The 27536-nt window shown below is 38.0% G+C and overlaps 1 protein-coding gene across 1 annotated transcript in view; it reads right to left on the minus strand.

The window, feature by feature from the left end:
* Positions 1-27536, minus strand: part of ADGRD1 (adhesion G protein-coupled receptor D1) — a 154287-nt gene that overhangs the window by 98771 nt on the left and 27980 nt on the right. Inside the window, exon 13 of the mRNA XM_074606508.1 lies at positions 24878-25019. Coding sequence (XP_074462609.1) covers positions 24878-25019 — 142 coding nt within the window. The remainder of the gene's footprint in view (positions 1-24877; positions 25020-27536) is intronic.

The following is a 27536-nucleotide window of genomic DNA, read 5'->3' on the forward strand; positions in this document are numbered from 1 at the left end:
TCTGGCTCCAAAACCCACCCTCTCAGGTCAGGAATACCATTTCTGTTATTAAAGAGAGGGGACAGGAAAAGATCTCTGGAGTCTGTTAAAACAGTGCAGCTGCAAGTCCACTACTCCTTTAAAAAAATTTTTAAGAAGGCAGCTACTTTCATCTGAGCAACTTAAGTAAGGGATCTTAGTTCAGCCTCAACAGAAACAGAGAAACATAATTCCGGGAGATTTCTTAAATACTTCTGTCAACTACTTCACCCCAGGGGCTTCAGGGCATGAAGAACAGCACAGTAAACACAAATTTGGGGATGACAACTTCATTCACGCTGGAAAGGCTTTGCCAACACGCTGACAGCAGAAGAACTTCTTAGTAGACAAGGGATATCATTTATACCAGCCAAATTATTTGTCAGTCAGGCAAACCCAGGTCCCTGAGTGACATAGACTGTTTTTGCACTGACACAGGCAGGCTTGCCTGCACAAGCGTTATTGTTTGGGGTAAAGAGCAAATGATGGTAGGGGGGTGCTGGCCCAAACATTTCTGAGAACCAAGCACATCTTCTGTGCTCTAGAATTTATTGGAAATGGTCTGTGATTCAGTTAACTTCACACTTTAGTCAGAGCTGGACTTTGGCCAGTTCCACTAACATTTTTGGATAATTCTTAAGGAAGCATTAAAGCGCAATCCAGTTTCTTCGAAAAGAATCAGTCCATGTGAATTAATGCCACGCGTTCATTTTGCTGACTTGCTGTACAGTTTGTACGATGAATTGTGGACTCAGAGGCAAACAGGTATAAAGGGAACGCACCTCTCTCCCCTACAATAAACCTGCATGCTAACTCTACTGTAACTTTCCTGCCAGGGAAGCGGCACAGAGACAGAAGAGCTGGTTACCTGGCTCATACCATTCCCCAGTGACTACTCTCGAATATTTCTCCAGCTTACTTTTTCCAGAGGGAGGAATGGAAGAAAAAACCTCGCATTGTCTGGGGCAGAGACATGGTCCAAATTCTCTACCTTGCACCAAAAAAGAGATTTTCTATATTTGTCAGTAGAAGCCAAATACTGAGAAGAGTCAGACCAGTATAGAACATTTCTGAAAATCTTACTCTACGTGCCATTGTTTACACCTGCAAAAAACAGATGGAGCATTTGCGCAAATCAGGGTACTATGTTTTACATCCCTTCTTCACAAATATAAATGAGTCCTGCAGGCAGTACTGAATTCGGTATTGTGGATTTTTTTTTGTCCTTCTTTATCACTATGTCCACATATGACAACAGGGAAAACAGAAGTTACAAATAGCTAAGTTGTTAGTACACTGAGGTAAAATTCACGAAAGACAAAATATATCATCAATCTCCATCAAAATTGTGCTGCAAAGGTTTTTATGGAAACGCTCTTAATAGAATAAATGTATTCTGGACATAGCAAATTACTTTAGCATAAGCAAGCAACCCCTTTGTCTAAAGAATTGTTCCTAAGAAATACCCTGAAAATATTTATAATTTTTAATGACAGAAACCATCCCCCCCAAAATGTTTTAGCGCATGGAGAGATGTAAAGAAGCAAATATACTTTGCACATGACAGGCTATTGCTCTTCTGAGTAATTTCTTGTCTTTTTGTCTGAAGTATATTTGCTGTTGAGCTCTACACAGCAGGTGCAGATGTAATTGAAAGTGGCTGGTTACATCAAATGAGAAAGATTTCATGAGAAACCTGAAAGAGCTAACCTATAGCTTACTTGGGAGAGCTGAATTCACTCATCTGCAAGAGGACAGTCGCAGGCTGACTGCAGAACAAGAGCGCCCATTTGGCCTTCCTCCACCGCTCCTGATGAAATCATGCTATCCAGGGGCCAGTATAGCTCTGCAGATGTGCTCTGCCTTATAAACAATGAGTGAGGCGCCTTGGGAACAGGCGCTTTAATGTATGAAACAGATTGCATTCTGTTCTGCCACAAGCAAATAGTTGACTGAGTGAACAACTGACATCTTTATTTGCAAATATTTCCAATTCTTTCCTTGCACCGGGCCCGAACACCTTCATCACAAAACCGGTTTCTCCAGTTCCTGGAGCTTGGTCCCACAGCCTCCATGACGGCACATTTTGGGAGATGCAGACAGGCCTTCCTTCCTAAATACTTCTTCTTACCTAAGTGGAAACAGGGACTGGTATTTTGTGAATTTCTGCCACACCTACTTAGATTGTTTTGGCCTGAAGTAAAAGGAAAGATGATGGATGTCCTCCCATCTGCAGGTGAACTAGAGTGGATATATCTGTATATTACACAAAACTGCCAGTTTTTTGGCACCTGGATAAAAAAACCCAAGCAATAAAAGAACTTGGAGTAGAGCCAGTGCCAATTTTACAAAAAGGTGAAGTGCATGCCTGAGTGTCAGATGTTTAAGTTACTGCCAGTCAGGGTGCATTTCTGTGACATCTCAGAGTAATACTTCTTAGGATTTCCTTCTCAAAGAAAGTTGAGAAGTCTCTCATTGCAAGGGCTAGAAAAGGCAGAATTTGGCCAAAATGAAAACAGGCTGAGAAAAACTGCCCTCTTTGTTTTTCTTTCTGACCTGAAGGATGAACAATACAGATGATAAACAAGGAAGCGACAGATGTTTTAGTGCCCATTTGGAAAGTCAAGAGATTCATATACCCTAAGAGACTAACTAACAACTGCAGTACTTATGACTTAATGCTTCCACACCATAATCCAGGCTGCATGCTCCCCCTTATTTTCCCAGGTTCGTATTTTAGCACTTGCCTTCCCTGTCCTTCCTAAACCGATTAAAAAAAAAAATCTTACAATTTTTGTTGCCATCCCACATTCAACCAAGAGCCTCCTGAGACCTAGCATCCTGGAAACAGCCTGCAATGTCTGAACCACTGGAAATCTTAAAATCCTTTGTACCTTTGAGATGATCTCTTGTTACAGTTCAAGCGGGTGGAATATGGAATGGGTAATTATTTAAAATTCAATAATTATCCAGGGGCCTTTTTTTTTCCAGATGTTTTAGCCCAATCTGACTGCAGTTCCAATACACCATCTAAGACTCTCTCTAGCCACAGTGGGTGGTCCAAGAAACCTGTAAAAAGGCAGGATTATATCACAGTGAAAAGTGCTTTGTTTTATAGCTTCATCCCCAGCAAGCCATATCTCTTTGCATAACTAATTGGAAAGACCTAGTTCTCATGCAACCTGTCCACTGCCAAAGTTCATAAGAAGAAAAGCTTTCACCAACCTGCTTTAGGTCACATTAAATTTGGGAAAATACATCTTCATGTTAGAATTGTAATATATCCATGTAAGGTGAGACACAACCATTAATGAGTATCCCTTCAGAAAACAACGTCTGAACTGATCTTTTCTCTAAATTAGGGAAACAATCTAATTTTTAAAGCAGCCAAAAATAGAAAAGAGTTGGAGCTGACCTTGGTCTCCTACTATACCATGGCAAATGACAAACAATAGCTGACATATTTTCTAAGTGGTACCAGAGCACGGCTGCCTGCCTCCACCTCTAGCTGGAGGGAGCAGATTCAGACCATCAGATTCAGGGCTGACTCACCAGTCCGTGTTTACACCTCCTGCTCCAAGAGCATATTTTGATAGCATGCAGCGTATGCTACCACCCGCCACAAAGACAGAACATTCCTGGAAGGGAGTTTCTCTCTCTCTTTTGCAACTGATATAACTTTAAAGGTATTTTTCTGTTTTAGCATCTGCATTTCATTTTTTTTTTTTCCTAAAACAGATTTTACAAGGCTCTTGTTTCTTCACAAGCAACAGCTGTTTGATGAGAAGAGGCTCTGCATTTTATGGAATGTGCCCACAGAACAAAGACCTTCAGCCAATGTTTTGGCCACACACAACCAGAGAAAATCTTCCTGTACCTTGAACAAGAATTTATAGGATTAAGAGCCATTGAGTCTCTCATGCAGTTCTTCTGTTAACATGGAAAACGGATACAGTGAAATGGTCTCTTTACATGGTTGTTCTAAAGTTGGGCTGAAAATACCACCCCATCCACATTTTCAGCCCTATTTCCACCCTCTGCTGTATTTTCCATCAACAAACAGATGGAAATATTTTCCAGCCACAAATATAGTACCCCCAACTTCAGGAAATTTTTTACATGTTTAAGTATATACCTATGTTATTCCTTTTGAGATATTCATTGCTTTTACAAAAGCATCTTATTTCTGTTCACGCTGTATTTTAGGTAAGGCACTTCTTTCAGAAGATCTGGTTTTAATTTACATTTGAGTGACTGCCACTGCACAATGGCCATTCATGATGAACACGTCCAATAAACTTAAGAGCCATATGATGTGCTGTTTCCTGAGATTAGTTCCATTCTATAGCATTTGTAGAAAAAGACATTTTTTTTTTAACTTGCTTTTGTTGTCTAAAAGAAATTTAATGCCAGTTGTACTGGAATATAAAGACTTATTAACAAATCAAGTTCTTGTCTCCTTTGTCAAGTTTTTCTTTGCTTAGAGATTCCGACATAATGGCTTGCAAGAAACATTATATATATATGAATGAAAATAAAGCCAGTTCAGAGCTGTACTCCTCAATCTATTTCTGTCCTTAACTTTCAGAAAGCATGCTAACTGATGTCTGATAGTAGTTACGTTATGTAGATTTCATCTGAAAAAAATCCAACAAACTACCAACTTAGATTTTATCCCCATAAAGAATTATGTACATCCATCTTTAAACAGATGATGCTAAAATTATGCTAGTTCTATTTAAAATTAAACATCATGTATGTCTGACTTGTGATTTTCAGAAGATAAAGGTTACTCAAAGTTTAATTAAAACCAAAGCACAGTATATTACAAGATTTTTCACAAGGACACTCTGCTTTTTCAAATGCCATTAACAGAGAGGAACACTAAGGAGATGTGCGTAACCTGTAATCATCTGTGAGGAATTGACACATACAGTAATAGACAGGAACACTAGCTGCATTATTTGTGTATTGGTCTACTCAAATGACACTGCAAAAGCCCTTTCTTAATTCCATAATCTGTACTATAGTTTACGTATAGATCACAATTCTCTTTCATGGATCTTATTCCCATCAGTTTCCAAAACTATGTATCCATAACAGCTTAAATCAAATCATCTGAAGTCAACCTCAGCCCACCCACCATCTTTGATCAAACCCAGCAGAAGGAATGATATTATTGGTTGGAGCTTGGAATCAAGACCATAACCCTCCAAGGTATCAGTTATCTAGAAGAAATGACATATAGGTAGTTGTAGGCTTTCCGTGTAAAAATTGCTTCTTTATTTGCAATTTTTAATTGTAGGAACAAGCACATCTGTTATTATAATAATATCATAGTAGTTTATTTTTCAGGTGGAAGAGACAGGAAATCACTTAGCAGAATGTTAGAAAAAAAGCTTACAAACACCTTAAAAATATCATAAAATGAGAGCACAAGAGCAAACTTCAAAGCACTATCTGACTGTGGAATCTTAAGAGCAGGCAGATTCCTGTGCTTCTATAACCTCCATGCAGAAAACCTAGAGTTTTCACAAATAGGTTTTACTCTGTTACTCTAGGAAACAAAAAGGATTTCAAAAGAGACTTTCTGTTCATAAAGAAAGTTAAAAATAAACAAAAACAAAAAACAAAAACAACACACCAACCAGGGTACTAAAGGGTTAGATGTGCCAGTATCTTTTGCTGAAGGCGACCATTACTGCGGAATTGCAACAGTTAAGCAGATGTGTGTCGAATAAACGAAACGCAGCTCAAATATCACATCTCCAGTGATAACATTTTCAGGAGACAAATCATCTCCATTGCCCAGTGCTCCATCAAGCACATTCCTTCCCCAGCCTGGCCTGACACGGCACTGCCCGGCACGGTGGTGTTGGAAGGCACTGCCTCATTGCTAACATTTTCTTAAAGTCTGGAGTTTTTGTAGCTGGCATGAGCAGGACAGAATGAACCCTGGAAAATACTTACGCAGATTATACGAAAGGAATGTAGGGCAAGGATTAAATAATAAACTGAAGTGATGTTAAATGAAATAACACAGCAGGTTGTGATGACCATTTGATATGGTCATTTAGGACCTGACTTTCAAGATATGCAGAGGAGTAGGTGGTAGATGTGAAAAAGAGGAGGGGACTCCTGGCCTGGCTGAAGGCTTGTATGATCCCAGGTGGGGTCTACATTCCTCCTCCTTCCATTGCTCCAAACTACCTCTTCTTGACTTGGTGCCTAGAAACTCTGGTCACCTTAATATATAGTTGGCAACATATCAATGTAAGAGTCCACACTGACATCTGAAATTGATCGTTTTACTGCCCACACTGGAGGAATGTTTCCCCGCAGGAATAAGGAATTTTATAAGTGTTATAAAAAGTTACTGGCACTACAACGTATTATCACTGTGGTATAAATTACTGATCTGCATGTCAGCTACGGGTCAGCTAGGATGGCAGCCAGAATCATCTCTCTGCTCTGAAAGAGCTGCATGGGCAACTGCTTCCCTTTGCAACCTTCATCTTCAGTGTCACCTGGGGTGTCCCTCCTCACGAGGGATGGATCCAAAGCAGGAGACAGAGAGGGGCAGAGCAGAAAGCTCTTGCGTCACATATTGATCATAATACAACTGCAGAGGCAGACAATGTTTTGATCACATTTGTCTTGCTGACAATAAGAACAAAAATGTAATGCCATTTTTCATCAGTAGATACCAAAGCCTAGCCAAAGTTAGTTTTGCCTTACTCTCAAGCTTGGAGTAAATTAAGTACAGTATACTTGAATATTCTTAGTTATTAAAAATATGAGATACTTAGATCCTCACCAAGCCATATATTTCAGCTGCATAATTTTCTTTTCAAGCACTCTGAAACTTACTCTTATTTTTAGCCAATGTTTTCCTGAAGTTGGCAGACATTCTGTGACAGAAGGAGATATTGTGTACAAAACGGAAAATACTAATATCTGTACTGTCCCTCGTATTCCTAAACTGAACGTGCCGGAGCCATCTCCCAGCCAAGCTGGTACACAGAAACAGCAGGAGCGTGGGGAGGTGGCACCGGGCAGGGGGCAGAGCCTTCCCCCTCTGCAGGGAGCCGAGGGGTGCGGGCAGGCACATGCCATAAACCCTTAAGATAACACAAACACAATCCGTGCCAACCCACACTCAGCCAGTGCAAAAGGAGAAGCCAATTGAGAGCATAGGTACAGTCTGCTTCCTATCCAGTCCTTTACTTTGGGGGAAAAAAACAGCATCCAAGCCCTGATCCATTCATCAGGAGTTATGTAGCTCAACTAATACCAAATTTTGGATCCTGTAACTCAGAACAAACTACAGCTAGATGATGCATCTTTATCCCCTGTTCAGAAACCCAGCGCTACGAGGCAATGTCGTATAAAGAATACTGTCAGACAAATGAGAAAGACTGCAGCTCAGACTGAAACAATTAATTTGTATGCAGGGGTTGGCATCATTTCCCATTAGTTTGGAAGCTCCAGCCTTGTCAGTGATCCATCAGTGGTTTTTCAAGACACATTTTTATTTTCAGGGCTCTATAGCTCTGGGCGGAAATGTCACATTTGTGGTGTCATCAAAACATATAAAATCTGGTTCAGTCATGCAAGAAAGAATATAAGGAAAAATAAAAGACTTTTATAGTCTCAGTACCTTTTAAATTTTTTTTCTCTATCTTTCCAAATGCATTCATTAGGCTTAAAAATTGCACACTACAGAAAATCCAAAATGGGGCAAGTTCTTCTCAGCAAGAAACTTAGTCTTCAGTCATTACAAATCTAAATCTCCATATCTCATCTGTACAGTCTTTACTAAGCACAAATGGTACCTCTAATTCCTTAATGTGTCTCTGTTGCCCCCCTCACCATATTGCCCACAGCAGGGAACTCCCCGGTGAGTGCTGATCTGATTAACTTTGCAGTGAAGTAAGACACATAGGGTGGGCTTTAGCTAAGCCGCTCTACATGTTTATCCCTCCAGGTTCCCTTCATATCAGTGGAGACAAATAGGAGTAATTCAGCCAATACATTTTAAACAAATACTTTGTCATGAAATGGATCATATCCTGGAAGAACTAACACCTCTTCTGGACTGCACAGATAGTCTGTGCTGGTGAGCAAACATGGAGATGTCAATTATACAGAATCTTAAAATACAAAAGTCTTACTTAAACACACTCAGACCCAGGGCTTCAAATGCAAACAGGGTGTAAGCTTCATTCAAATAGAAGGTAAGTGGATATCCAAATACTCGTATGGATCTAGCCCTGTGCGTTTTGTGAACTGCTAGAGGGACCTGCTGGAATACCAGTCAGTGAACAGTCACGGGATTGTTCTTCCTATCTCTTGACCCTTGCAAGTTCCAATAAGAGTTTTGTCTGCTCTTCATCTGGTGTGAAGGACAGCAAATATACGTCTAACATTTTGGCTTAATATTCTATAATTCAGAAGCTAACTAACCCTTTGCTAGCATTAGGATGCAACACTGCAAAAGTCAGTCCCAAAAAGCTGGGGCATGAAAGTAAAATTCCCTGGTGATCTGAAAGAACATAAGACAAGACATAGAAGCTTAAATATCAAGTAATAATATTATGTTGTACAAGACTTGCACACCAGCAAAGATAGTGATGAAATGTAAGAAAGCATAAGCTAAAAACATCTCTTTTAGAAGTAGCACAGGTACACAGTCACTGTATTGATTAATTGCTTTTATACAACTGATCACTATATGTAATCCAGTAAACCTCTGGGGCTTTTGACATGTTATTAGTGAAGACAGATTCATGCAAATACGTGTAAGACATCAAGAAATAGTAGATACCTAGGAGGAAATGTCACAGCTTGCAAGAAATACAAAATTCAGCATTTCTACTTACTCACAACTTGAAGATGTTACACTGAGTTTAGATATGTGTGGCTACTAGAAAAGCTGCCTTTCGGTAACACATCGTACCTCTGCTTTAAAAAAATACTTATGCATTGGTTAAGAACATTATTATACATAATATCTTTAACACCAGGGGAGAAAATCTTGTTAGACCTCAGACTGAATGAGGAGTCTCCATGGACTCTGATCCCACTGAGACAGAAGATTGCAGGCTGGCAGCATAAGGTCCAAACAACATGAGAGAATTGTGGCTTGGTCAGCCACCACCTTTGATCTTAAGGCATAATAAGAGAACCAATTTGAGATGTTTCATAGACTTTCAAAGAAGCAATGAGCAAGTTACCCAGTAACTCTTTCTTTTTATATTCAGGATTTGGCTAGGTTTTCTGGTATTTTTATTTTTTTTTTACTGTACGGGTTTTCAGAATATACAACTGTTTTGAGAATTTCAGCAGTACCCTTGATGATCCCCAAAGTCATGGATTATTCTTTCTCTCTTTCTTGAGGCAGCACAACATTACATCAAGAGCCACAGTTAAAAATTTGGCTTTTTTCAAGTCTGCCTTCCAGAAACAGTCTGCAGTAACTACTCAAAATTTGCTGCTCTGCTAAATATTCTTGCCAGTACATTTATTTTCTGCTGGCTAGTTGATAGTTGCAGGAAGCAAACTTTATTATTTTTTTTCTTAAGTGGAAGAATATTTATGGATTTATTTTTTTTTTTAATAATATTTACTGAGCTCTAACTTTCCTCCAGAGAAAGCCAAAGAATGAGTTAAAACATGTAAAGTCTGTTGTGGGATATACAAAATATTCATGTTGAGGGAAGTAAAAAGCTAATCAACGGTCTGCAGACTATGCCAGAAGAATGGAAATATACAATAAAGAAAAATACCATGTACTGAAGCTGTGCTTTTCTTCCCTTGGGTACAGGCTTTACCACAATAAAGCACTAAGTCCCTGCAATTCTTTTTATAAATTCTACTGGAAATATTTCTATCGTTCCATCAGGTTTGACGTTCGCAGGATATACGTGGGTTTGATATTTCTGTGGTTCGCTGAGAAACACGTGATTTAAAGCAGCATCACATACTCCAAGGTAGTCAGATAAGTGTGAGGTTACACGTTTCTTAAAATATATAATGAGGTGTAGTAACACATTTATAAGGAGCTTGTTCCCTCCGTGCTGCCTTCAAGGGATTGTGCAGGACTTTTACACTGAATGATTTGCACACAGCATGCCATTTCACGCCTCTCAACTCATCATTCCCATGCTGCTTTTTCATCCCTGTATGCTTTAGTGCTAAAGACAAATCTACAAAAAGACAATAAGGCAGAAAATTCGCTGATAGACAAGTTACGTACCTCTAGCTAGGATTTAAGGGTGGGAATTTCATTGTCAGACCCAGACCTGTGCACACTTGCTCCGACTGCTCCAAGCAGAAACATGCACGTGCCAGGTGGATGGCTGGACGGAGAAGCACCCCCTCGCAGCGCTGTACGAATGCAGCCTGTGTGGGTACAAACCTTCCTTGCTCCTGCCAGCTGAGCTATGAATTCAGTAATAAATGGGCCTTGAGCATCTAAGTGAACCTCACTTAGTAAAAGCTTTGACCCGAAAGATTAAGAGTTAATCTAACCTTATCACATGCCGAGCTCTGAAGTGAATGAGTTGACAGCACTCAGCTGTTTTGCAAGAGAACTCAGTCCCGCAGAGGATGCTGAATTTATGCCTATTTTTCTTACGCTGGCAACTGTTCCCAAGAGCAAAGTAATGCTTCTCTGAAACAGAAATGGTGTTTGTGCTATATTTTCTTCTGCTATCTTAAATTATTCCCTGGATAATTTTCTTCCTTCGCCCACACCTCCTTTACCCCCACTAACACTTTGTCTAACTCTTGGCAGATTTCCAATGTAAATATTTCTGGTCCATGAAGGAATTTAGATAAAGCCCACCTGCTTTGCAAAGGAGAAATGCATGAAGTTGTCACAGCTGCTTGGTGACAGTTTAGGACGACTCAACACTGCATTCTCAGGACCAAGAAAGAGAACATTTTCACCTCCTCTCTAAGTGTGCTCTGCCATTCACCAAACAATGTCAGTTTAAGAGTTAGTTTTAAGTTTCAAAGCTTTTATACGCCACTCTGAAATAATGGTCTGAAACACATTTTTACTAATAGTGTTCAACAGGCTTGTAGTAGTCACATTGGTGCAAATTTTACCAGTTTTTGGAAGTACGATAGCTGTACAATAACGCTCCGGGGGCCACTATGGCTGAGTCTGAAAATGTCTTTCCTGGACGAGATGCCCTAAGTTAGTAGAAACTGGCATCACTTTATTAATGTCTGTGAACGCCTGCTCATTGACTCCATATGAGAACCCGGTCCCACTAAATGTTTAGCCAGTTTCTATAACCATGTTTTCTCCCGAGTTTCACCAACAAACAAGACTAGGACTGGACTAGAAAATAGATCATCACCACATCACAAAAAAGTTTCATATATTGAAATCAATGGAAATCAGGACTTTAACAATGACATAAGTCTAGGGGAAAAGTTTTGTGTGAATCACAACACAACCATTACATAGACAGTGAAACTGAGAAATCAGATTAGAATAAAAATTCAATACTGTTCTAGCTTTTTAATTAGTTGGAGTGCATAATTAATGCCATTACATTGCAAGGCTAACTTTCTTGACAAAGAAAAATCAATCCAGTCCTGAGGGCCTTTAATACTCCTAGAAGAATTATCAGTTGCCTGTCATATGCAAAAATCAAGAAAATTTCTTTTTAGGTTGACGAGAAAAAAACCACCAAAAAACCACACAAATCTTTCTCCCAAATCTGAAATTCCCCAACTTGTTGAGGGCAGAATTGTCATCCCTAATAACAAGTGGAAACCGGTACTATTTCATCAGCATAGCTAAATAATTACAAACATCGCTCAGGAAAACCAGATTCCCTGCTGTGTCTGGTGCTTTCTCCAAATTTATTATTTCGCTGGCTATTCAAGCTGTATTTGACATCAATTATCACAGCAGACAGAAACAAGGAATGAAAATACAGACAGCAGTACTCCTGAAATTATCTCCACTGAAATTATTTAAAACGTCTTTAGGGTAATAAGATGTCTATTGTAAAAATTGTTGCCAAAGAGCAGCACAATTCATGCACAGTCTTACATGGACCAATCAATTTCTTAAGTACCACAGCATATTTTTTCCTTTGTAACTATTAATTAGAAATCTCCTTGAGCATCCAGTTCATACAATTCTCTACCTTATAGCCACAGACTATGAAAGGAAAGCATCCACAGTGCACAGGTGCATTGGAAAAAAACGTTAGATCTTATGGATGCTTTTTGTACCAATCTGTAACTCATGGCATAACAATCTCTCCAATGCACGGAGAATAGGCCTTCTGACGCTTTACACCACCTCTCCCCTTCCTCCTGTTTACACAGAGTGGGAGTCCTGAGGTAGCTCACAGCAGAATCTCCAAACTTTTGGTAGTCTCACCAGTTATTACATCATTACACTGAACAAAAAGATACTCTAGAGGTTTAATTTATTTCACAGCTCTTCGGTTAGCATGAATGCAAAATAATGTAGTTAATGACTTTTCACTAGATGATAAACTGTGCATCTAGGGATTAATTCCACCCTAAATCCTAACATGATCTGTCAAAGTACATTTCATCAGCCTAACCACCTAAGTTCTTTCTACAGTGCACCATATATAATATAAATACAAGGAGTGGTTTAATTCTAGGATGAAAGCATTATATTTCCTTCTAGCAGAGTACTCAGACTTTGTTAAAGCCCCGCATTACCTGGCGCAGCACTCCAGCTCTTGCCTGTTTTTCAGCAATATGGAGTTTAATATTAACATTAAGCATACATATGAATAGCAGGCTATAAGATGACTAAATTATGACAGACATAGATATATAGATACAGATATAGCAAGACAAAAAAATAATTACCAGTTGACCAGATTAGACTTGCTGTAACTAAACCTGAGAATTTATTTCAGCCAATATTGGAAATACTTATCTATTTTCTTTCTCTGAAATCAACCACTAGCTTTTTTACTAAAAATATCTGTGCCTCTGAATATTACTTTCTACACTTGTCTTTATAAGGATTTCCAAACTGATCTCTATATAAAGCATATTCTATAGCCCACTGCGTTAGTTATAAGCAGGAAACATCTCTAGGCTCAACCCTGTAAGAACAAATAAAAGCAAAACATCAAAATCCAATAATCTGAGGAAAATAATTCTCAAAGGAAAAAGTGCTTAGAACATTAAAAACCTGGGGAAAACAGAAGGAAATTAAAGAGGAGAATGTAAGGAATTATTTCTTTTAAAAGAAGAGATTAATATTCTGAATTAGAACTTTAAACTTATCCAACCTTCGTTTACTGCAAATTAATTACATTTCTTTCTATTTCATTTTATTTGTTCATGGGATTTGTTTATTTACAACTTTCACATCTTCTCTCTGTCCTTGCTTAGCACTGTCTAATACCCAACTCCAGCAAAGCACTCAGCTATGTGCTTGATTCAAATCACGAGTAATCCCTGTAAAACACGTTGCTACATTCTTTGCTCTCTCTCCTAACTGTGATGCCCTGGCTATCATACTGGAAGTGTTATCGTATAAGCCCTGCCTTCGTCTGGAGTGCACTTTTCCCTCCAAAGCATATGTTAGTCATTAAATGATAGCTTGAACAGATCAAGATTACTGAAATTTATTGCGAGTTGCTGCAGAGGAGGAAGGTATGCAGAGCCAGCTTCAGGGTGAGTCACTGAAATGCAGTTCCTCTTGGCTGGCCCTGTCCGATAGGAATCTTGTTGCTGACCCAGCTTGTGTTAGCCTCTTAAATTGGGAAGGACTGTTTTTTTTTGTTTAAACAAAAAAAAAAAAAGGGAAAATCCCTCCTTAGCAGCTGCACATTTTCTGCTAGAAAAACAACTCCAAGTTTCTATTACTAGCTGTTAATATCATTATCTACCAGCTCCGTTGCAAAGCAGAAGGAGTCGAGTTAAAACGCTGACTGAAACAAGCAAAACCAGAAATTTACCATCCACAGATTTCTCTAAAGTATGACTCCTCTGTTATTTCCGAGCTAAAATTAACACCGTTTTCTAAGCCAAACTTTTTATTTATATTGTGTGAACCAAATACGAGCATTGTTTTAGAGTGGCAATGTTACTGTAAGAGAGCCTATACTTAGCCATACTGCTGCCCTATAATAAGCACGCTCACAGCCACAACGCGATATCAGGTGACTTCGGGTTTGCTTTAGAAGAAACACCACTGCGGAAAGGCAACGGCAGATCACTCTCACCACTGCTGAGCAGGTGCTTTATTCTTCAGTTGCTGGTTAAATGCAGCAACTCAGGAGCATAATAAAAAGAGCACACTTCCTTCCAAAATCTGTGCATTGATTTCTGTACTAATGCCATTAATCACCAGCAGCAGAGCAATTATCTCTGCCTCTATTAGACTGTATAAGTGGTATCTCTCCCCCAACCTTACCCACGTTTCTATTATGGTTGTAAGGCTCCACTCTGGATGTGGATCATATTCTAGTTTTCCCATTCAGTGGTCCAAGGCAATATTCACAGCATTTTTCTGCAGAAATGCTGGGGGTTGGACTAGATGATCTCCAGAGGTCCCTTCCAACCCTATGATTCTATGATTTGAAGGGAAAAAATTCAATTTGCATGCAGTGGACTTGTAGAGTTTTGCAATTCTTCTTCTTACTAACTATAAATTCATTCTATTTGGAAACTGGTGTTCTGTTTTTCAGAACACCAGAAAAGCTGAAGACAACTTTTCAACCCTTATTATCACAAACTAAGCTCTTTCAGTTCCATAAAACCATACTGAATTCCTTCGCATCGGTAACGTCTGATGTGTGCAATGTGCCAATATGCAGCTTACCAAAATTCCTAGTCAGATCCCTCTTCACTGCAGGCCAACATAGATGAGCTTCATGTTCAAAAGCCTTAAGTGTTCTATGATTTAGAAGTACATCCATATAAATAAGTTACCATCCATGCCCTTCTAGATCTTACGCTCTTTTGGACACACACCCCTCCAAAAAATTTAACAAGTGATTCAAGGGACTGAAAAAAAAATAAATATGGTGTGGTCTTTCCACAGCAATGTTCTAAACCAGAGTACGTGCAGAGACCTTATTCTTTCTAAATCATGTTCCATCTTCACAACAGTTAGCCTTTCATTACCTTATCATTTTCAGTACATTTTTGCATATGTTTCCAAGGCAGCATCAGGAAGACAAAAATAGATTTACTGTATTTACCATTTTCTGGACCATCATTTGTTTATACACATTTAAATATTGGTCATTCATGCCACATAAATCATTCCTTAGAGCTTAAGAGGTTTTACAGAGACATGGGCAGACATGCCAGAAGTCTAAAGAACTCGAATACAAGCATGTGATAATGTCTTGGATTGGCAAGAAAGAAACAAACCCACAATGTAATAGGCAAAAGAGAATAAGCAAAGAGTTCAAACTACACACAATTAATAAAAGTAGCTTAACTCCCAAAATACTTAATGCTAATGTTTTGAAGTCACCACCACTGCAACTGCTACAGCAAAGTATCTCAAGGAGAATGTACAACAGGTTATTCAGATCCCACACTACTGAATGCAATAAAAAAAATAAATTAGATTAAATAAACATAGAGTTGCAGATGGCACTTCAGCTGAAATAACTAGTAAGAAATTTTCTAGTGAACTTTCTACTTGTTATTTACTTAATATAACTGCTGACAGAACTTTGCATTTTCAGAAATTATTTGTACAGAGGGCCTTTGCTGTATTCCTCAAATACAGGCCCACTTAACTGCTAGGATTCATCCCGTGCAACAAGTGGTATCATGGCAATTCTGCCTCTCACATATACACATAGGATGATAGAGACAGAAAACTGGCTTAAGAGCCATTCTCAGCACTTAGGCACATGGTCTATTCTGATTTAATTCCCACCATATGGGAGAATATAGTAAAAATAACAGGATTGCAAGTAGTTTAGGAAAACCTAGGTACTAAAAGCTTGCCAGTGTGAGACTTTCAGTAAGAACCCAGACAATGTACAATGTGACACAGCTGATATGCAAAGGATCAAACTGTAACAAACCAAGGAAAACAGAGAACACATTCCTTAAACTTCTCTCCACCACAGTAACTTATCTGGAACCTAATTACATTGATCTGGAAGACAAACTGAGTTGAACCTGCCTAGGGTTAAGTCAAGGCATCCACAGGATCCGGAAAGTCCTTTCTCTTTTTGCTATTACATGGATTGTTCAATATATTACTAATGGAGAGACAGGAATGCGTTAACATTAGATTTCTACTCACTAAGAAACACTGGCTGTGAGTACAATCAACAGACAAACTACCTGAAACAAATACATTGCTTTCTCTTCAAATTGTTATGAATAACGAAGAATGGAGTTGTACCAGTCTGAACACAACATTAGATCACCGTTAGAGTGAGGACTGAAGGCTTGGCCCAATGGGAGTCAGCAGTTCTACCAAGGATTGTAATTAAACCAGAACCTTACCCTTTGTATTTAATATATCTCTTTACAAAACAGTTTTGAAAACACAGTCTCTCCAAGTATCTGACTCCAATGAATTTGAAATTCTCAAGTCATCAAAACTATTTCTGACCTTTTTTAAAAATAATAATTTCGGCATTTTGAAGCTAAACGCAGCTTTTTGGGATCTCAGATTCTACAGTTTGCCTCTGCCACTTCAAAACAGCTTGACGCCATCAAGAGAGATTTTACAGGATCCATTCTCACAGTGGGGATTAAGGGCTGGTGGTATTACTTTTCTATTTAAAATTTTAAACATCGAGGTTATTAACATCTGCATATTGGCTACTTCCCCTCTGCAGTAACTTTTTTTCATAAAATTTAAATACGTATATATTTGTATTAACATTGTGCAGAGAAACAATGTTTTATAGCAGAAACCCTGACATTTCATTAAATGTAGCACACGCAGCTGGAACTGCTGCAATAAGCCAGCACCACATGCAAGGATGTTTTGAGGATGTAGTCACTGATGAGGAACTTAAACAAGAGGAACTGAATTGAATTTAGAAACTGCGTTCACGGCTGGGACAGAACTCTACATCACTGTACCAGATTTGATCATGTCAAATATAAACCCCGTAATTTTCTCTTCTCCTCCTGTGACAAGTGTTCAATCAAAGGCAGAGTGCAAAGTAGCACAAGATGCCTCAGTTCAGTAAAATAGGATAACTCTGGAATTCAGTTCTGGGTTTATAAGTCAGCAAGATTTTCTCAAAGTTTATTGCATGGTATTGACTGACCTCCAACTGCTGGTGCACTGTCACTTGCAAGCAGAAATTTGAAAGAGAAAAAGCAGAAGCTTTTTGCTGTAGATTGATAACACTTGGTTCCAGTCACCAGTGGTTATTTTCTTTAGGAAAGAGATAATTTTATAGATACTAAGTGGAACCCAACATATAAAGTTACCCACATACCCAAAGAATAAAAGTCAGCAACTAAACTTAAAATTGAAAGCAAACTTTACTTCTACACTTCCAAAAACATTCAACCACTTCATGATACTCTCGGTCCTGTTACAATAGCCACCTCAAAGGCAAAGGACTCATTTATAAAGAGGAATTGTTTCATGACAAATGAGTGATAACACATGGAAAGTATTGTGCCTCCAAAGGCTTAAGTCTGCTCTGACATGGAAATGAAACCTTCTATGAATTACAACTTATTCCAATGAAATCCTGATTCTTACAATTCATAATCGTCAATGGGCTTAATGAAAATCTACATTTATTTTTTTTTTGGTTACTGTGCCTTTCTAGGCTTTTAGAATGGATTTCTATGAGAAAATATGTCCTGGGATGTTTCCATTAATATTAACAATACAGCACTATTGTATTTTTAAGAGAAGCTGTATATCATCTTACTGAATATTGGTATTTTAAGGTTGCCCAGGGTCAAAAAAATTAGCTGCAACTATGTTCATTTCTCATTTGAACTCAATGGATTTTCTGTATTCTTTATAGCAAGGATTTAACTTCCGTAACAAAGTGCAGAACTTTGTATTGATTTTTAAATTACAAGTTTTATTATTATTTTCTCCTTTTGCTTCATTGTGGTGCACTCTGTAAGAGTCACAGCTTTAATTGTATTTTATTCAATTTTTTCTGGCAAAGTCCATCCATCAAAAAATTATACCTTTGTTCTGCAGATGTGGGCAAAAGTCATTGTTTTTCCTCGATCGATATATGAATTAGTCAACACTTAACTTGCCATAAAAATAAATTGGCTCCACATTGATTTGTCTCTCTCATAGTAGCACTAATATTTGTGTACAAATGGAAATTGGTTCTTCTCCCATTTTATTTTCCTATCAGTAATGATGTTAAACAAACCTGGCGATACGGCACACTGCTAGCCAGGCAAAAGACAACAGAGAGAAGGCTGTTGTTTCGGTACCTTTTAGAGGCAAAAGTCCCTTTGCCTCATTAAAAGCTCAATGAAAGTGTTCCTTAACCTTACCTCTATCTGCCTGAACTGCAAGAGAAGCCAGCACTTTTTTATAATGGGAGCACAGTTAAGAGAAGAGGAGGTCCATCTTTTCCCTGTGCGTTACCATCTCCAAAAGGAGTTCCCCAAGAGAGCACTTCCCAGACGCGCAGGATGCACTTACAATAATGAATGCTGAGGCTCTCACATGACTCCTGGTTCTGGAGATTTAAGAAACTCATACAACAGAATACGAGATGGGACCAGTCAACAGTAAGGGATCGACAGAGCAGTGAGCACACTGTGCTCTGATGCATCATCCAGGGTATGAACGTTCCCCTTTCATCTCGTCACCTTAGCCAGTCCTTTACCCTCCCTGCACCAAATATGCCTGGATTTACACCAAGCTGGTATTTCTACGTGCTGAAAGATGGTCAGCTGCCTTGTCAGGAAAGACAAGAATTTATAGCTACATTTTCCCCACAACAGTGACAAAGTGACTTCAGTGTGGTCAAATATCAAGGTACATGCTACATAGCCACATGGATTTTACAAAATATTGGTGCAGTTTTCCACCATTTCTGCCCCATTGCCTCTTCTGACACTTGCCAGGGCATGTTGTGTATGCATTTCAGCCTTGACATTCAGGTCTTCTAAATTTCCACCATGTACTGTAATTTCTTGGATCATATAAGTTCTTCTGTAGTTACTCCTGCTATGAAAAACATCTTGCCAGAAGCAGAATTTTTGTGAGGATAATGATTTTACAAAGCATACCGTTGCTTCATTACAAAACATCTGGACAGGTCACCAAGCTGTAACAGTGAGTATGATGTGCGTAGCTATCCAGTAGGAACATAGCCTTTTCTTTTGGTTCAAGTTCATCAAGGGCTCCCATAAATACCATGCTGTCAGATTCTCAGCCGTAAGACACATTTTCTAGAGATAAGCCATGGTTAACACTATTGATCCTCTTACTGTTTCCTTTATTCTCACTCTGATCCTCCTTGAAGGGCTGGAAGCATTGCAGTCTCCAGACCAATAGAGACTACTACATACTACAACCTGACACAATCAGCAGGCATATCAAGGGAGCTGGTAAGTTTAGAGGAAAATGTGTGTTCACACTGAATGTGCTGCAATTACAGGCAATACTAGCTCTCAATGAACATAATTTTCTTGTATTACAGCCTTTGTCTGATAGTTTTTCAGGTGAGCTATAGAAAGAATAAGTATACAGAGAGCAAGCTCTTCACGTTCTTTGAACATGTGTATGTTGACTGGGAAAACTACATTAGGACAAACATTGAATCAACAGTGTAAAATATTTAATGACATTTAAAATCCCACTATTAATAAAACAGCTTAACAGAGTGGCAATAGATCTGAGTCTACAGTGTCACAAAATACTACTGTTTCTCTCTCATCTTCATCTTATACTCTAAGCAGTGAGAAGGGACAGTCATTAAAAAGATCCATGAATGTAATTCTTCAATATGTAACAAGTCTCAAGAAACGAGGCCCTCAGTGATCCCCAAACATCACTAGAAAGCTATCTTCTATCTACAGAGAAGGAAAATGAGAATTGCTTTTCACTCCTGGCTATGTCACTGTATTATAAAAGTGGACACTGTGGATGGAAAGAGCAGTGGCAGAAAGAGCAGAGCGTCAGAATGGCAGAAAGAATAACACAATCATTTTATGTTCTTATACAAAGAAGTTAATTTTAAGTCCTTGATGAAGTCTTCTTGCAAAGCAATCTTTCTAAAGCTGTTAATATTTTCGTAAGATAAAAGAAAGAGTAACAGAAAGAAACGGTTTCAGGGATTGTACAACCAAAACCGTTATTAGAATAGTGACAAAACAAAAATACTGTAAGTAGTAAAACATACATGTCTATCCTATCCACAGGGAGTATTTACTACTTAAAAAGAATTAAGCAAGTAATATTTGTATCCTGTGAAAAATTGGGATGACTTATTCATCCTGATTCATGAGAATTTCTATTGTAAGTCAGAAAACTATTTTCCACTAACAGGAGCTTGACCAGAAAATTTTCTGCCTGCTCTGTTGGTAGAAAGAATGTCAACCAGCAATATTGGTCCTATAAGAATCCAGCTGCCAGCCTGAACATCAAGATCCAATGGCTGTAATTACTGATGCCCTCTTCTTATGTCCTCTCTGACGGAGGTGAGTCTGCAGTCTAGTCTCCCTAGTCCTTGTACCCATGAAATTAAGAGTGTACGTATATGGGGACTTAACTCCTGTGCTCCACAGCACCAGTTTAGTCTCCAGCCCATCCCCCAGGGCGGGCAGCCATCTCTTCTGTGCCCTCGGTGCCCACTGCCCCATAGTGCTCTCTAGAAAAGGAAGCATTATCACGTCATTTATAAATATTCCCTGCATGCACATATAATTGATTAAATATTAGCATCAGTTTGTATTGTCTTATGTTTCAAAAAGAAAGAGAAATTTAATCATCTCACAAGCTCCTAAAAGCTACATAAAAAATGCAGACAATTCCAGAGAAACCCAGAGAATCCTTGCCTAAGAGAAGATTTAACTAACAGTGACTTCGGCTGTGGAATGAATCAAAACTTCACAGAGCATTTATCAAGAGGTGATATTCAGTTCATAGACATTCTCATTGTAACTATTTCCTAAAATAGACATGTTTTATTTTATTCCCTTTTTTTTCCTGTTGCTCAATGATTGGCATTTTTCCTATGTATGTGAGGAGAAAATGAATTGAAGTTTTATTACGCTGTGACAAGTATCACTACAATCAGTACATGAAATCATATTCTCCTTTCTCACCTCATTTTTCTACTTGTGCAATCCAGTAGATTCCACTGGAGTAGCTACAACTAAATCAGATCAACTGAATGATTCTATGATACTGTGAAAAAATTCAGACTCAAATTTAAATTTTAGAGAAAAACTATTTGTTTGGACGTTTTTTTACTTTTTCTTATTACTTCCCTCTCTGTTAAACTGAGAACATTATGTGGAACAAACAGGCAGCTATAAGAATGAAATTGGTATCCGCTTCAAATGTTTCTCTCATTATTATAAGCCAGCAAGCAGTATTTTAATGGATGAAACAGGTTTCTAAGCCAGATTTTATGCTCTTGGCTTAGTCATTATATTCAATCATAAAGTTACATAAATAGCTTGACTGTTATTCTTTATTTTAAATTACATACTTAACACAGTGATCTTGCAGACAGAAATTCTTACACATTTTAAATTCTGCTTTTATTTCATGAGTGATCATACTCAACCGAATGACAGAGTCAAGTAATACGTAATATCATAGAAAGGACCTGTGCTGCTATCCTATGAAAGGTTTCAGACATGCAGTCATTTCCCGATCTGCTTAAGTAACTTCACTTAAATTTACTTGAGTGAATTTGCTTAAGTAATTTATCTAAATAAATTCACAAGTAAATTGTCTAAATTTATATTGTTTAAAATTATTCCATGGAATTTATTGGAGCCTTTTAAAAATCTACAGCAGTGTAAAAGAGAACACTTTTGGCCCACTGTTGCCTTACCTGTGCTTAACTGGAAGGTATCATCTATCAATCCTTTCCCTGATATAAAACATATCCACTAATTAACAGCCAGAAGAGAAATTATATTCCCAAAGCCATGGGTGCCATAAGCAAGTGAATGTAATGTATATTCCTATCAAATTCAACATATATACCACTTCAGCAGAGCTGCACACATTCAACTCAACTCCTTACTATGCACCTTCCCCACAGACAAATATTCAGTGTATTTCCATCTACACTACATCTTTATTTCTAAAGATTACTCACAGAATTTGGAGTCCATGTATAGGATACCCAGTGTCATTTGTGTTGGTTCTGTTGCTCACTGATTAATAGCTTTTCTTAGCAAATTCAAACCAACAACACAAAAAGTCCAAGAAAGGCAGAGCAGATAACTAGATGTATTCCCCATTGCCCAGATCTCAAGCTAATTCTCTTTACAAACTTTTACACCTATTTCTCCTTTTAAACACTTATTCTGACTCTAGATTACACCCTTCCACTGGGAAAACAATATAAATGAAATATGGCAAACAAAAAATTTCAATAAAAAAAATTTTATCATGCCAAAACAGATTTTCTGATTCCAGAAAGTTTTGGTATTTGAAAGTTTTTAGCATTTACATTTTTTACGTGTGATTTGGAATTTTAAAAGGAAGTTTAGAAGCCAAGGTAGGAGATATACAAACTGCTTCATCATCAGATAATACTGAAATTAGGTTCTGGAAGAAGGATAGAAGTATCTCACACAGTTGAATTGAATTTTGATTTGAAAAACATTGGAGAAATAGGTATTTAGTCCAGCAGGGGGCCAGTTTCTAATTCAAGTCCACAAATTGTTCATGGTTAAAAAACACAATGAGATTATGAATTTTCTAAATATACTTGTAGAGGAAAACTTCATTATATCTCAAACTTCTCAAAGTAACAGGACGGTACCAGTTAATAAGATGTAAAAGCCAGACACAGATTATTACTGGAGCGAGTAACCAAGCGGGTAAAGAGTCTTTTAGCCTTTCAGAGGGCGGCGGCTTGTGCTTTATCCGTCTCCTTTCAGGCTTGTATGGGTAACAGCAAGATCTAGCACATTTATTATCCCAGTACAGTTTAGTGAGCAGAGTTTAAGACCATGCTCACTGCACATTTAGAAATATTTCTAATATTTCCCCCCTTGCAATTAAAATTATCAGCACTTTAAACACAAATGCATTGACGTGTATTTATGGACTGATTTCAGACAGCACTAAGCTACTTTTTCAATGCTGTTAACACAATGGGATAAATTTCCCCATTTCCTGTGAGGATCTGAAAAAATAAAATAAATTAAAAAAAAAACAAACAAAAACACAGACACACACAAAAAAAAATCTCAAACACCGAAACCAAGTCACATCTGAACAGGGGTTAGGAGGATTAGTAAGACCTGAACACTCCCTAAAATAGAAGTAACTGTAAAAATATTATGGTACATAATAGATGGCCAGCTGTGAATGCATTGCCAATTAGCAATAAGAGCTCTGGAAGAGCACAGTATAAAGCACACACTGCTCTAGGTAGAGCCTGAAACTCCCAATCAACCTGTATCTGTCATACAGTATGTTAGACAGATGTGTTCATACCACTTTCTCATGGATTCTGCTAACTGAAACAGAGAGAGAGACAGATGATAAACGTAGAATTTCTATCTGTATACACCAAGATCACAGTGATCTTCACAGTGAAAGTCAACAGGCATAAAGGAAAAGACACAGATTTGTTTAACAGCCTGCTAGTAAATCATCATATTAAAGCATGAGGAGGTACCTGAATAAAGAAAGCAAAGTACATTTTATAAATGATTTACACAAAATATGTTCTTCTAAGAGGCCACTAGGGACATTCAGGAGAGTCCTTAGTTTGAAAAACTGTCAGCAAAACAACACTTTTCATTTCTATGCCTTAGGGTTTTTTCATATATTTGTTTTCTGTAGCCTACTCTATCAGAAGCCCAACAGGAGAAAGATAAACCGGTTTGAAAACAGCCGTTAAAAGAAAAATATGATAAAATATTCAGAAGAACATCTAAGATGTTTTCTAGGAAACCCAACTATTCTCCATTCCACTGACAAGACAGAAAGAGATGCCTTGCCTTTTTCTCCAAGAGCAAACAAAACCAGATATTTTTCCAGTTTCTTCCTGAAATACACCAATTTGGTGAAACTGAAATGTCTTACAGTAATCGATCAATTTGAATAAAACTTGTCTCCAAGTTTTCTCAGATTTTCATATTTCTTGTCTCTTGTTTCTCAGATTCAGAATGCTCTGCTCTCTAGAAAGGGCAGTTCACACTAGGATAGGGATTTGAACCTGCTCCACTCCTACCCCAGAAGATGTTCTGCCCATCGTACTTGTATCTGCCCTTGGAGGAGTTCCTTCTCTGGGTTTTTACATGAGAACATTCAAAACACCTCAGTTATCTCAGTGTGGATTAAGACCAAAAAGCAAAAACCATGAGTGAGTTCTTGTTTTTGACAGCTCTAATGAGAAAGCAGTAATTCATACCATCCTATTCTAGATTGCACAAACACATCCATAGAACAATACATACAGAAATGCCTAAAGCTATACTTGTCATTTCACCTTCTTTTACAACATGTGCACTAATCAGACTTTTGCAGTGATGGAAACAGAAGTCATTGAAGCGTAATGGTTAGAAAAACATAATGTTGTAGTCACAAATGCCATCTGAATTGCTACTAAAAATGCCTACAAAAATTATAAGACAAGCCCAAAGTAGTCATATACGCTGAAGTTCTGAACAGCCCTGACAATAGCCTAAACTGTTCACTTACCAATTTGTGGGTGAGCTGGATAGTAATAAGAGGAGATCCTGACAGATTGTGGGACAACTTGGGCAGAGGTTCCACTTTGATAGAGATAAGATAACTGGTTGCTGAGATCATATAACCTTTGTAGGCAGCAGCTTCAGTAATCCTTGGAAAGAAACAAATATATTAAGGAAGTAGAACAACATTTTTTTGCTTACCCACAACACCCACACCAACAGGAACACAGGAACTCCTTTTGCTATTCAAGTCAATTAATTTCTATAGGGGAGCAAGATCTGGCCCCAAAGGATCCTACAGGACTAGAAACAACAGCTACAAAGTATAGGGACGTTAGGAGACTTGGTATCATAAGTATTCCTTCGTTCTGCTCCTCTTTTGCAAATGTTTATAAACCTTGCTGAAAGTGCTTTAGATAATGAGAATCCTACGAAGTAAGGGATCTAAAAATAAACTAAGCAAAGCAATCTAAGTGAGGAGAAAACTTGGGGGATTTCAGGATGTTTAATTAAACATACATATTAGTGTGTAAGACACAGATATAATGCTATAAAAATATACGTAGGAATATATTTAGAAGTAACTTATAGCTTTACTTTGAAAAATGGATTATGTCCAGTTAGGTTTGTTAGAGACTAACTCAGGTCACAATACAAACAGCTGAACCTGACTAAACGTCTGATTAGTCCAGGTAATTTTTTTTTCTAGGCTGAAGTAACTTTGCAATACCTAAGAACCCTTTTATTTCTGCTTTCAGCTAAAACTTATGACTTTGGCATTTTTACACATTTAGGAGTAACTAAGATCTATTTGGCTGTAGGGTAAAGTTTTTTACACCATCAGTAAGAAACTGCGCAGGAGTGAAATGGTCTCTGTCATCCACCTCTTCACTCTGTGAAAGAATGGCATTCACTGTGAGAAACACGAGCCATGGCAAATTAACCATCAGTGTGGGTTTCCAAACATAGCACACCATTGGAAAGAGCCAATTTACAAAGCACATTAAAAAACCCATCTTATTTACATCTGCCACCTGTTTGCAATGGTTTCTTGTTTTTCTTTCAGGGAAAAGAAAAAAAAGCATCAGACATTAAAATAACTTTGTTCAGTCCCTCAGCAAGGTCAAATAAAACAGAACTCATAGAGCACAAGCCCAAGCACCAGTCCTTAGTGCTAACCATGGAAAAACATCAGTATTGGAGATTACTTCTGCTCCCAGTAACCAGCATGTGATTCGAATTTGTTAATCTTAGGGCGGATTTTGCTACTCTTATATGAAAAGTTTAGAGAAGGACTTGTAACATTAAGACTGCTATCTGACATTTTGAGATTTCTCCTACACAAATTAACAGGATGGACGTTTTTTCCATGCCTATAATCTGCCATTTTAACTTTAAATAGGTAGATTAATTTTGAGGTGTGAAAAAACCTCACCACGAGCAAGAAACAGTGTTTTGTGTTTCGTGCTTGCATACACAAGCCTTTCTTCACTGTGGCCTGGGTGTTAGATGGCAGTGAGTCTGTCAGCCGATTACCTTCAGTGAGATTACTACAGCTTTACACAAACTGTGTATAAGCGGGAGCAGAACTGGGCTCAAAACCTTTTGTTTTGATTTTTTTTTTTTAAAGAATCAAAACTAACTCCCCTTAGAAACTGCTATTTATGTAGTCTGAAAATAGAAGTCATCTGTCTGTACAGCACAAAAGCTCCATGAGTTTTGGTTTTAGGTTTCCACCACAAAGGAAAAAAAAATGCCCTTAAAAAGAAAACGGACAGGCTTCAAATTACAGGTGTTCAAGTATCCCAGTGCTAGAAGGAACATAAAAGAAGGTCTTTAAAACAAACTACTCTGGGAAAGTGCTGTTATTCTACTGAAATATAAGCAAAAAAGTTACAGCAGTACAGCATAAAAAAGAAAACCAAGCAGGAGAGAACTGCATACTTATTTTTAAAACATTTTTTGAATACCTGGGGTTTGATTCCGCAGAGGAAAATCACTAAGCAAGCATTCCTTGTATTACTAGTTTTTTAGATTGCTTTTTGGACAGATCTGCATCTAGAATTTTATAGATGTGATTCTGTAGTGCATTACAGACTGCCAGCAGTTCAAGTAGTTTAGATTAGTTATAGAACTCTACGAGATGTATCTTCTTCAGTGTCTTTGTGTTTCGCATTACAGCAGGGCCAGATCCTCCCTTCTCAAAATCCTTCTCAAGATCCATCCGTCTCAAAAATGAGGGATAAAAATACATACAACTTGGTGGAACAGGAATGAGTCTCCAGGTTTTCCTATTCCACAAAGTTCAGAGAATGTTCACGAAGTTGACATAACTTTTATTTTGCTGTATCAGACTCCTAGAAGCGTGGACTCCATGACAATGCATTAGAACAGTGTTTTGACATGCAGCATCTTTAATCATATTGTGTTTGCTAAACTTTGAACTAAGTCAAGACCACATTAATTCTCATTCTCTCTCCGAGAATTTGAGATTATATCTTATTATCTTAATAAATTGCACTGATCCTCCTGTTTGAAAAACATAAGCTGTCATAAATTATTGCCTCTATTTCTTCATGTCGGTAAGAAATATTGCACATTAATGAGATGGTTCCTTTACAGCCACCTACTAAGTTCCCTTTTTTTGAAAGCAAGGTAAACAACAG

Source organism: Larus michahellis, chromosome 13 (genome assembly GCF_964199755.1).
Source record: "Larus michahellis chromosome 13, bLarMic1.1, whole genome shotgun sequence".
NCBI classification, from domain to species: domain Eukaryota; kingdom Metazoa; phylum Chordata; class Aves; order Charadriiformes; family Laridae; genus Larus; species Larus michahellis.